This window comes from Meleagris gallopavo, chromosome 13 (genome assembly GCF_905368555.1).
Source record: "Meleagris gallopavo chromosome 13, MGAL_WU_HG_1.1, whole genome shotgun sequence".
Lineage (NCBI taxonomy): Eukaryota > Metazoa > Chordata > Aves > Galliformes > Phasianidae > Meleagris > Meleagris gallopavo.
In genome coordinates, this window is record NC_139416.1 from 9,246,358 (window position 1) to 9,258,935 (window position 12,578).

General features: G+C 36.0%; 1 protein-coding gene across 3 annotated transcripts in view; it reads right to left on the minus strand.

The window, feature by feature from the left end:
* Nucleotides 1-860: 860 nt before the first annotated feature.
* The window catches only part of ANKRD27 (ankyrin repeat domain 27), a 41,583-nt gene continuing 29,865 nt past the window's right edge, over nt 861-12,578 (minus strand). For all 3 annotated transcript variants that reach the window (XM_085234878.1, XM_010717758.4, XM_010717759.4), the window contains exons 22-29: nt 10,156-10,278; nt 8,656-8,853; nt 8,194-8,313; nt 7,453-7,614; nt 6,512-6,620; nt 5,088-5,166; nt 4,285-4,357; nt 861-2,565 (exon numbers count right to left, since the gene is read on the minus strand). In XM_085234878.1, coding sequence (XP_085091004.1) covers nt 2,290-2,565; nt 4,285-4,357; nt 5,088-5,166; nt 6,512-6,620; nt 7,453-7,614; nt 8,194-8,313; nt 8,656-8,853; nt 10,156-10,278 — 1,140 coding nt within the window. In that variant the 3' untranslated portion in view covers nt 861-2,289. The remainder of the gene's footprint in view (nt 2,566-4,284; nt 4,358-5,087; nt 5,167-6,511; nt 6,621-7,452; nt 7,615-8,193; nt 8,314-8,655; nt 8,854-10,155; nt 10,279-12,578) is intronic.

Here is a 12,578-nt window from a genome sequence, read left to right on the forward strand (position 1 = left end):
GCTATTTCACTGCTTGCATAGAATACAATGGAACACTTTATGCTTCAAATAGAACAGTATTTAACAATCTGTTTTCCATAACCCATTGTAGTCAAAATTGGTTTTTAATAAAAGACAAAACTAAATTCAGAGTTCACATCCTCTGATACTTATTTCTAACACTTTCCAAAGGTATTTAATAAACTCACTCAGAATCTGTTTCCAAAGCTACTCAACTTTAAGAAATATTCTGCACTTACAAACTGTAGCATAGTATCACCAGTATTAAAAAACTATGGAGCTGATTTTTCTCATTCAGACTGTCATGAAATCTTACCTTAATTTAGGTAAAACACATACTGTAATTAAGACATAAGCTAAATTCTCAGCATTTAGTTTTGAAATCATATCTATTGAATTTTATTACTATCTTTAACTTTACAATGAATCTTTAGATATTTCAAGAACATCCCAGGCAGGGATAAGCTCTAGGACAACCTTGTAGTGTCAGGGAAGAAAAAAGACTAACTCGTTCATTTGTTCACCTCTCCGCTTGCTCTTCTGATTTGCTGTAGTTAACATCAATCCCACCTTTTCTTAAATGAAGAAGGAACTTATAAGTGAAAATGTTCAGTTTCATAGACAATTCTGTATTTAACATTTATATGCCTGAAATCCCAAACCACACAACCTACTAATACCAATCTATGAATGTAGAGTAGAAAAGGGAAGAAAGTCCTATTGAACGTGACTGTAAATTCCAACAGATCCCCTCAATTTACACATAGATACAAGGTGAACTCTTCACATGCCTACAAAAACAAGGAAGTAAATCTACACAAAGACGCAATGCTTTAAATAAGCACTCAAAGAAAACAGCATTTTCAAGAATTACTTTACTAGCTTTTTCTTTCCATCTTTTGGCACAAATCCAAGGCACATTAGAAAAATCAGATAAACGCATAAATTATTAGAAAAATAAACACAAGATCCTCAACTCCAAATGTCTAAATGTGCACTTGCTGTGAATTTTACCTCTTAGATTAAAAAGTTACTTGAAAAAATCACCAGCACATCCTCCAGCTTTCTACTTTGCCAGGCAGTTTACTAATATCGCAATTAAAAGAAACAGAATTATTCATACAAATAAAATGAAAGCTGGATGTGGTGAGCCAAGAATAAAAAAATACTGCACTTAGGAACCTGGCTTGTGCTATGTACATGTTTTACTACCGTAACCGAAACAGTAGAAAACAAAGTCCAAATCTAAGCAGCCATTTCAGTTACTCGTGAGCTTCTGATCTTCAGTGATCAGCTCTGGGAATGATTTATTCCAACAAAAGCCAACTGATGTGAGAGGTACCTTTCAGAAATGGAAGTTCACTTCTTTAAATAACAGTCTGGGTTCAGGCTCTTAAGCAGCGGTTTTGACTGCAGGCGTTGCCCAGGTTCAGAATCACGAATATTCGTGCATTTTTTTGAATGGCTAGCTTTAGAGGAAGAAAAAAAACAAACCTTAAAACAATTTTGTGTGTCCTTATGCACTCTTGCTTCTGCATATTTTTTGATCAGGCTGAACACTGAGTTTACAGTTTAGCCTTGCAGGGGTTCTCTACTTCTCCCCACTGTCTTGGCTCCTAAAAAGAACTTGATGTTGTAGATCTGATATGGGGGAGCATTAGAAAGAAATCAGGAAAGATTAGTTCCCTTCATATTACTAGAGTGTATATATGTCTAACATGGTGTCACAGATGCTATGGACTACTGTTTTCTCAGCTACTGAAATATACAGAAATATATAACAGTTTGTAATATTCGAATAAAAATAGACATTTCAATTACCTCTGTCAATAAATAGCTTGTTATCCAATATATCTTTATGTATATATAAATATATATATTTATATATATTTATCCATTGTAGTGGTAAAAACCAAAAATGCGAAAATTATTCAAAGACTTTAAAAACAAGGTGGATGGCTGAAAAAATACAATACAGGGTTTGGTCTGTTATATATGATTTTTTAGTAAGTGCTAAGTAGAACAGGAAGGTAACTTTACTGCCTACACACATCGGTATTTCCCTGTTTGTTGAGATCAGTAACAATCTGGCTCTGTAGTTACCTCCAAGACAGATTCAGTCTTCAAAAGTTCTAGGAACATTCTGTTTCTGCTGAAGAGTCATCCCTGTATTCTCTTCTGAAGGCATAGCTTGCAAGTGTCACCAAGTTCTTTGATATGCAGCAAATGGATACTGAAATCAACACCACCTAGTTCCTCAGCTTTTGACATCACATTTGCACTTCTTTGTCAACGTTTGGAAAGCAAGTCATCACAGCAGTCTCTTGATTGTGAAATACTTGGACTTCCAGGGCTGGATAAACTATTACCACTGACACTCTCTGCTGAAAGCGGAACATTAACAGTGTGTCTCCGGTGCATTAATTTACTCCTACAAGGAGTTTCTATCATGTCATCATGTTTCATAAATTCGCCACTGCATTCTGCGTCAATAATCTTAGCTTTGTTCTGGTCCAGTGTATCAACAGATTTTAACTTGGTTTTATCAAAGCTTTTAATAGCTAACTGTGGGGAAAGAAAAATGGCACGTCAAAAGCACTGTCTGGTTTCTTCACCACAACCATGGATAATTAAAATAGTTTCATGAATATAATTATCACATTAATGTCATGATATTGACACTGAGAACACAGTCGAGAATTAGAAATAGTGCACTTTGTAGGACATTTATCATCTTCAATCTAAATATGTGAAAACAAGAAGAAGCCAACTTGCCACAGCATAACATCAGTACCAGAACTGAAAAGACAATCAAAGCATTCTAAAACTTATTTTCTGATATGATCCTATCTCTTACAAACATCTTTTGTAGTGCAGGTCTTAAGTTACTGTAACAGTTGTTTCTCATACCACTAAGAAATGTGCTAGCAGTTACAGAGACAGGCTCAACTAGACACTGCAGAATTATGTCCAAAAGCCAAATTGCTACCTGATCTGTCAGGGGAGAGACCCTGTGCTCCTTCGAGACTCTTGTTCAGTCACTCCAAGTACTCCTACCTTCCATTTCTATATCTGCCTTTTCTTTTACAAAAAAGGTGGCTTCCTTGATCGCTGGCCACTTTGCAGATTTAGATATAAAAATTTGAAATATATATTTAAAAAAAAAAAAAAAAAAAAGGCCAAGCATACTAATGACTGATTTTCTGAGAAAATAGTTAAGGGCAGAAAACAATTATAATACCCTTTTGCTGAAATAATGGCCAAAAATTGAAAAAGTTTCAGAAAGAGGCTATGACCTGTAAATTTACAGAGCCATGACAGTCAAACATGGTGCTATATATCATTGTCACATATTCTGTCAGTTGATGTATTTGCGTGACATGCTCTCTTTGGTGACCTACAACTAAAAAATCCAAATCCAGCATTTAATTAATGGAGTATTATTATTAATGCTAGAAAGAATTAATAAAATATTACACTTTTATGGCCTTGATTTGGCATTCTCAATTCACAAATATTAGACCTAACAAGAGATCCATGAAATAGAAGAGCATTTCATTTTATAGATGAAGATGAGAGGCAGAGTCCACATTTCAGAGGCTACATCAATCTAATAATAGACAGCTACCGAACTAACCTGGTAGAAAACTGCTTTCTTTTGAATAGGTTTGTTCTCCTCCTGACTTAGTATGCCAGAAAGGCTCAGCGAGATTTCCAGTAAGAGTCACAGCCAGTGCAAAGAAGGAAGAGGGAATGCATGCTCGGGGGGTAGGGCAGCATCCAGCAGCTACATTGACTTAGGGTGCCACAGTACACCCAACCACTGATGAACTGACCACAACATATAGCTGTGATACAGCTGACAATGCAACATCCATTTTGCTATCTCCCATGTGAAAAGTCTCCACCTAGAAGCAGATTTATCAATTTACTGACAATTTTCTTTCCTGTGAATAGCACCTCTGCTTGGCAACATCTATTCTCACAATGTGCACATTTTTCAAGCATATCCTAGATTTTGCTGGACAAGCAACAGAAAAGACAAAAAAATTAAGTCTGCAAGAAGAGGTTTAAGAAATTTAAAAGAAAGACATTTAAGAGATGGATGTAGAGTATGTGTAGAGTAGTACAATTAAGTCTGGAAAAGTATGGAACATTAGCAATTTAGCAAGCACATCAGAACCTTGGGAATTCGTTGACCACCACTAGTAAAGAGATTTCCCTGTTACACGTATCTACGTTAATAGCAGATATATATTATACAAGTAATGTGTTTCCTCTTACCTGGTGCAAGAACTGATAGTCAAAATTAGGGACACTTTTATCTCTTGTTATTGTTCTCCGTAAATGTTTTACTCTAAAATACAGTTTAAAGAAATTAAATTTAACTTGATAAAGAGACATACTTTCATTTAGTCTTTTCATGAGTCTCGATGCCACCCTCTAGGTGGCACTATCTCAGCACACAAAGGCAACTATCTGACAGTCACTTTTTCCACAAAAGAACAGCCTACTACTATCTCCTATATTTTAGGATCATAGAATACTTCGAGTTGGAAGGGACCTCTGAGGCCATCTGGCCCAACTCCCCTGCAATGAACAGGGACACCACAGCTAGATCAGGTTACTCAGGGCTCTGTCCAGCCTTCCCTTGAAAGTCTCCAGAGATGGGGCATCATTTTATCACACAATATAAACTGAAATTTGGAAGATAATAGCAAAACCTGTCCAGGTGAAGCATTAAGATATTTTTAAAACAGCCTGGTTCAGAAATCGCTGATTTATGGCATAGCAAGAATCAGTGCAAAAACTATTGTAAATATGTTTGCCAGTACTACCTTCAGAGGCTAGCTTTTCCCCTTTCTGCTTTACTGCTGTTCACCACCACCAAGTACACCTAGAACATCTGTCTGATGCTATTAATGTTTATGCCTCTTTGGATTAATATCTACTGTTGTATCTGTCTACTTAGACATATCTGATGTGCAACAGTGCTTGGCCCACTTTTGGGCGTTATTGAACAGTTACATGTTTTGTTTGCTTATGGGAAAGAATAAATGTACTTCCACAAAAGCTTCTATGCTTACTTGTTAAATCTGTTAATTGATTGGACGAGTTGATGTTGCCTGCGTATGGGATCATCAGCTTCCTCACATGACTCATTCACTAGGAGTTTAAAAGAATAGGCAGCTATAAGTACAACTTAGTCACAGTGAAGAATAAAAAGTTCTGAATGAAAAGTGATATCTATTGACAGGCGAAAAAGTTTTGTATTAAAAATACTACAGTAATAACTTGAGTCAGTCACCATTTCTCTTCGGAAATTTTAAACCATTTTAAATTGCAGGAGTAAGTACTGTTGATCAGATTAACATGAGTGGCCAAGATTCTGGGGAGTCCAGTTCTGGACTTCGAGGCTCATCATTCCAATTTTTACAAATGTGTATAACTAATGTTTTTCCACCTCTTCATTAATACTTCTCAGTTATGTCTTTTGCTGGTCTTTTAAAAATTATTCCCATGATATTTGAAAGGATTGTATCAGTCTCTGGCAACAGTATATGGTGATAAACTTTGTTTTAACAAAATATTTACGTTCTTTCCTGAGGAAGCAGATGAGGTACTTTGAAAAGTCTAACTAAAACTCATTGATGCTGAAATGGGTACTTCTACCTTTCCTTTTCCCTCTGTCCTGGCCATGCAGCCTCAACTGTCTTCTTTCCACAACTGGGGTGATAGTAGGCCCCTTGCTATGCTGAGTTATGTGCAGCTTAGCACAAAACATGTTTCTTGTTATACCCCTTCTCCTCTGCTTGTGAACTGTATCAGCTGGGAAATCATCTGAAAAACTTCTGAGCCAGCCTAAGGAAGCAGTGGATAAAGACAACAACAAGCGGAGGGAAGGAGAGATGAAGTGATGATGGGCCAGGAGTAACACCCTTTTTTTTAAGTGGCAATAAGCTACATCAGCTCAGCTGTACCATCAAACTGTACCATGTGTCTCAATAAATTTGTTTAGACTGTACTAAATGCTGCCATTTACAGAAAAGCATTCTTTTGCAAATCTTGCTTGCTGGCCTAGAAAATTATTTCTGTAGCTTTGGTTTCTGTCCCATAATCTGAGAGACAGAACACATTGAAGTATCATTGCCTAATCTGTTTTAGAGCAATGTGAATGATAACCAGAGGTGATTTAATCCCTTCTTCTTTGCACTGAAATGGACAAAGTATTGCATGGTTAATTATATAATCTCAAAAGTGCTATTTTTTTTTAACATGAAATGATTTAGTATGTAAAATTCCCTGCTATGCACCAAAGAAGTAAAAACTGAGTTTGTGAAAGATGTCATATATGTAATTAAAAGTCTGCTGAATTTAGTTATATTATTCTCAGTGTTTCCTGTAATAAATATGAAAAACAGTTGGCTATTCTTTAATTATATGTAAATCATATTGTCTCAGATTAATTCCTAAATCTCTTTCTATTCATAAGTGGATAGAGGATAGGTACCTTTTCTTCTTATCTTGATAGTAGCATGCTGCTCACATTCCTTTTCTTCCTCTGCTGATGCAGGTACATAGCTTGCTGCTGTTTCCAGCAACTTACTGATATTTGAATTCTTAATTTTAGAAGTTTCCATTTTCATGAATGTTGAAATAAAAATAAGGAAATAAAAGTACAATTTCAGAATTACAGTTCATGCAGATGTGTTAGCTGCTGAAACGAATGTACACAAAAATACCTCTTTGTAAATAAAGACTTCATATCAGCTTGACTCTGGACAAAGCCTGTGTTCCACAAGGTGTGATGTAACAGAATGCTTTTGCAGTCTTTGTCAACTATTTCAAATTATACCATTGATGGGTAAGCTCATTTATGATTAAATTGATAATACATATGCTGAAATTGATGCAGTACAGAATTTTGTGGCTGCTATGCTACATGTCAGAAGCTACTTAAGTACAATAAGATAGGAATCATTTAGAGAATAATTCCTTATAACCTAGTATTAATAAAATGAAAGTTGATGACAACAAGATAAAAGATATCAAAAAGAACGAAGGGTGAAACATGGTGGGTGAAACAAGATTGCTAGCAGGGTAACTGATTAGAACAGGGTGTTTGTTTTCCTACAGCCCGCATTTCTTCTGCCTTCTCTGCCACTACTAGTGTTTTCTGTAGTGCCATTTTCACACATGTATGTGCTTTCACTCTTCCTAGGCTCATCCTTTTTGTCTAGGATTTTTATTTTAGAAGCACTACAGTTTTCACATATCACAAGTCATGGTACAATAAACAGGCATCTTAGTCTTTATATCACATATAACTTTTGAATACAGATGTCTCGGCAATGAAGGGCTGAAAATGCTGCTGTGACAAGCAATTACATCTGTGTTACACCTATGGAACTTTAGAAAAACGAATGGTGGAAGCAAACTTTCTGCACTCACCGGCTCAGCACAGTCTGCAGGGGTACAGTTCCTTTCATTCTGTATGTGCGTCCTCGCTCCATTCTGAAGCAACAAGTCTACCAGGGCTTCATTCTTCCCTATCACAGCCTCATGCAGTGCTGTATTTCCTTTGGCATTAGAAAGGTTAACAGAAGCTCCACGCTGGACAGCAAAATAAAATCAGAGTTAAGAAAAAGCAGCATAAATTTGAGATAGCACGTTATTACTGTGCTTCTCTCCCCTTTCATTTTCTATGTAGCAATGAGAACAAAGCAACAGCAGCCTTGTAGCTATATACAAAACCAGAAAGCATATGCTAGCAATCACCAGTTCAACAATAAGCCACCTGGTCATATTATTATTTCCTACTCTCTCATAGCTACAATTTCACGGAGAAACTCATTTCCTTTTTTTGTATGTATCTTCTAGATAGGCCAAGTCTAAAGGAGACTTAAACTAAACAACAACACACAAAATGCTAAAAAAAAAAAAAATTGGATACAATCACAAAGAAAACCTGCCATGTGCCACAGAGAAGTTCCATAAAAGCAGTTAGCTGTACAATTGCAAAGTAACACTTATCTCATCAAAAACTGTGAAAGGAGGAAGAGGAAAAAACGCTCTTTTTTTTTGAGTAATTTTAACAGACAAAAGCTTAAATAGTAATACTAATCTGAGTCCTAAACAAGCACCAGTAACACATAAAAGCAGTATTCTGAACACTGTTTTCAGTGATCTTACCTGTAACAACAAGGCAGTAGTCTCATAGTGACCATTCAAGCATGCATAAATTAAAGGAGTATTTCCATATGCATCCTTTTTATTTTGTTTAGCATTATAATTCATTAGACATTCTACCACCTGTTGAAAGAAGTAACTTTTTAATTTAAGATTCTACCTAACCGCAATCTTGCCCATTTCCTTACATGTATAAATCTGTAAATAGAGAATGAAAAAGGGATGGAAGAAAGAAGATTGAAGAAAACAAGTCTTAGTTTTGCCAAAAGATGACCATCAAAAGCACTAATTCTTATCATACTAGTTTCCATAATTTAGGCCACATGAACCAATCAACCATCACCTCAGCCTTAAGCATCAATAAACTAACTGTTAACTAGTTTATCTTGTTGCTAATTTCACAGAAGAGTTTTTTGCTGGTGGCTCCGTGTTAAATAGCTTGCATCTAGGAGGAGGCTCCATTACCTGGGAATGGCCTTTCTGGCAGGCTAAATGAAGAGGTGCTGCATGTTCTGCATTCTTAGCACTGATACTGGCTCCATGTTTCAACAAGAGAGAGACAAGGTCAGAGTGTCCATGCAGTGCAGCCATATGCAGTGGTGTAAAACCATCTTGATTTGACATATTTACACCAAGGCCATTAGCAGGGACCCTTGCAAATTTCTGTTGAGGAGTACACAAAACAAAATACATAATTAATTCTGTTACTTTCTATTGACCAAAAAGCAATCAAGTATCTACTAAGTAAAACACCAAGCAGATGGACAGACATTACAAGAACTTCAACTACAGAACCTCACTGAAGACTTTCAGGAAAACAGCTGGTTGTTCAGGAAAACAGCACCTTGGCAATATTTTTCAAGTTTTTTTCTCTTCTTTCAGTATGATAGCTCCCTATATGGAAATTCCTGGCAAAGTATTCATGTTATTAAAAAGGGACAAAAGCTGTGCAGGTTGAGATGGAAGTAAGGGCCAGAGTTTTTATATAGCTGTTAGGATGCTGTTACATACAGAAACTGGGTGTTAATACTTTATGAGATACATTTCACAAATAGACATTCATGGTCTTGCAGACACTATGTACCTATCTTACTGCACTAGATAATACTACTAGGTAATACATATAATAACTAAAATTATTTTTTTTCATGTGCAAGTATCATTGTTCCAGAGCACAGACTCCATGGGGAGTCAAGAAAACTACCTGCAACGTGGCTTACACAGCAGTATTTATTTTTACTCCTCTTACAAACTGCATGGGTGCCTCATGTTCACAGTGGTAGATCTTTCATCCTGCTTGTCCTCAGTGTTCTTTAAAAGATATGCTTAATCAGATCAGTTAACAAATGATTTCTGCTTTTCATTCAGTAGGCAAGTAAATTCCAAAGCCAGTGCCATTCCTTCCCCAACACCAGCAGAACTTCACACTCTCCAGGTGTGGCATCTTTAACATACGGCCTCCATATTCAGAAGTGCAAGGAAACAAGTTATCAAAGAACAAACCACAGACCCTACACAAAATAAGTGTAAGGTAGCAGTGAGGAATCTAGAAAAACTTAAGCCATCTCACATCTTTGCTCTTTATGGATACTTTTACTTCAAATTAGCCAATGCAGTGAAAATTTATAATTTGATTTATTCTCCAGTGACTTATCTGGTGATGTACATCTTAAAAAGTAGAAATTCTTCTTGAAGGGCAAGTAATTGGCATTCTATTTCCAGACAGCCTGAATCATTTCCTTACTTAAAAAAAAAAAGTGTATTTTAAAACCTCTGTACTCCATGATAAATCAGTCTTTGTACAATTTACTATCATCAGATGAGTTCTGTTGTGGTCTGTACATATTTCATTGCTTTTTGGACAGAGATACAGAGGTGGTGTGCTATATGAATGCTATTTCCCTTGAGCTAAAAGCTGAATTATATGAATACAAATTATTCTATTTACAAAATGAATATTCCAACCTTTTGTGCTGGCCCACATTTTGAGCACTGGCATAATGGATGGCAGAATTCTGGTTTCAATGTACTGACTGCATCATCTTCATCTTCTAAGTCTTCTTCTGTCCATTCCAAGAGATAACGTACCTGGTAGAAAAAGCAAGTCCTCCTTTATAGATCCCAAAGGTTCCACATCCTAATGAATCTGCATATCTGCATCTTATACAAGTATGATTTCACAAACACATACTTGTGAATATCACAGGAAGACTATAGCTACCTCCTGCCATCACTTCCCGAGGCAAATTAAAACATCAAATGTTATTGTTGACAAAGAAGCTAGAAAATTCAGCAAGTATAGCAGTGAAGTAAATTATAAATGACTTCTTGCTGCCTAATCAAGACTTCAGTGTTCACCTCCGCTCAAACCTTCCAAATCCCTTTAGCTCAGATGATGATTAGACCAAGATTTGTGCCAGCTTGTGTCAACGTGAATTTTGTTTCATCTTTTTCTTTAACAAACATAAGAAGTGACAAGGATAACAACATTCAATCAATATCCAAACTTTGCAGGTGCACTGATTTTTCCTAGGTCTGTTACTTCCCAGAAGCTTGACAGTTTTACTTTCCCTCAGTGTATAATGCCTCCTTTTTAAGAGAGAGCTCTTCAGTGAAACTAGTCTTAGGACTCAGAGCATTCCCGAAGGCTTTGCATGCAGTGACACTTACTGCAAGTTAATTTTAAACTAAATTATATGCAATATAGCCATTGAAGAAATACATTTTTACACTGGAATCCATTCATCCAGTGTAGACTAAAGATATCTTAAAATAAGTGAAGGCTCCATTACTGCAGTAAATGACCATGTAGCAAGTATAGCTTGAGAACCTCCTTGCAAAAAGCTGGTACATAACTGAAACATATTTGGGGAATAAAGCTTAATCCTTTCTAGACAGATCTTCTATACTGTCCTCAAATACTTTTTTCTCACTAAAGACACAGAGGATTTACCAAAGTGAGCTGAATGTTATTTTCAGAATGCAGAACCGTCATTGGGTCAGTTAATTAAAATAACTCTCACTGATTAACATAATTATCTCTAATTTAAAATATAATTGCTTTTGAAGTTTGCAGGTGCTATGATAATGACAAAAGTTCTGGTTTTTTGGCTTCCTGAAGAATCAGAGCATAATTATTATTTTTGTTACATCTTCCAGTTCCATGGCACTTTGTTTAATGCCTCCTCTTGCAAAGCTGAACTGGCTGTCAGAGGAGAAATCTACAACAACACTAATGACCCTTCTGATGCTTCTGTTCCTATGGAGACAGAACTCGGGCTGTCACAACAAGATAAGAATTTTCAAATGACCCTTTTTTAAATAGATATGCAAGCTGTAGATGATATGCTGATACGCAAGCATGTATGTGTGCATGCCATCCAGTTGAACAGTTCTCTTTCTAACGAAAAATTTTACATAAACTTGAATAATGTGGAAAGTAAGGCCACAAAAAATAAGGTGATTCTGTCATCTGAACCACGTTAGATTTCTAAATGCTTCTCACTGACGATGTCTCTTGATCAGTGCTAGATATTTGTTTTCTAGCAAATTATAACAATATATTTAATTTTCCTTAAGTATTTTATGATAGTTTAGATTTTGACAAAATCTGTGAAGAGTTAACTGTAATACACTCTTGTTTACTATTTGCCAAGGCCCCAGTAAATGTCACTGCTGTGTATATTGCTGCTTCTTGGAAGGCCTTAAGGGTTGACTTGGAAATAATTGCTAAGATTAAGCTATGCTGTAAACTAGAACAATGACATTTACATTTTCTTTCCCATGATCCTTTCCTCTATCTCCAGATAAATAAATTCCTTTTTATCAGCAAACTGGGACAAAATACATGAAAGAATCAATATTAACACTGTATGCATTTCGCATTGCACTTTATCTCTTTTTATTACGACTGTGTGATTAGGATGTGAAACTCCCAAAGTGCGTATCACAAATGATTTTTTCAGAATATGCCTCCTGAAGAGAAACCTTGCATTCTCACACAGTTCATGCTTTTGTCCAGTGAAGTACAAAACAAATCAGAAACATACAGCCTTATGTATGTTTTGAAAATATAAAACTTGTAAAGATTTCTAAGCAATGCCTTCAAGTTTTCAGTGGAATGTCATTGGAAACATCTTATTTTTCAAACTTCTGGTCATAAGTGGCCATAGCAACTCAAAAGAACATCAAAACAACAAGCATCCCAAGCTACAGGACACCAGTTCTGAATCTGATACTATTATAAACATCAACTCATCTATTGAAGAGAGATCTAGACTACAGAAAAGTTGTACACTCCTAAGGTAATTTCTATTCTGTATTGACTGCTGTCACCAAAGGTTTCTCTAAGCATAAACAATAAATACAAGTGTATCACAATAATCAAA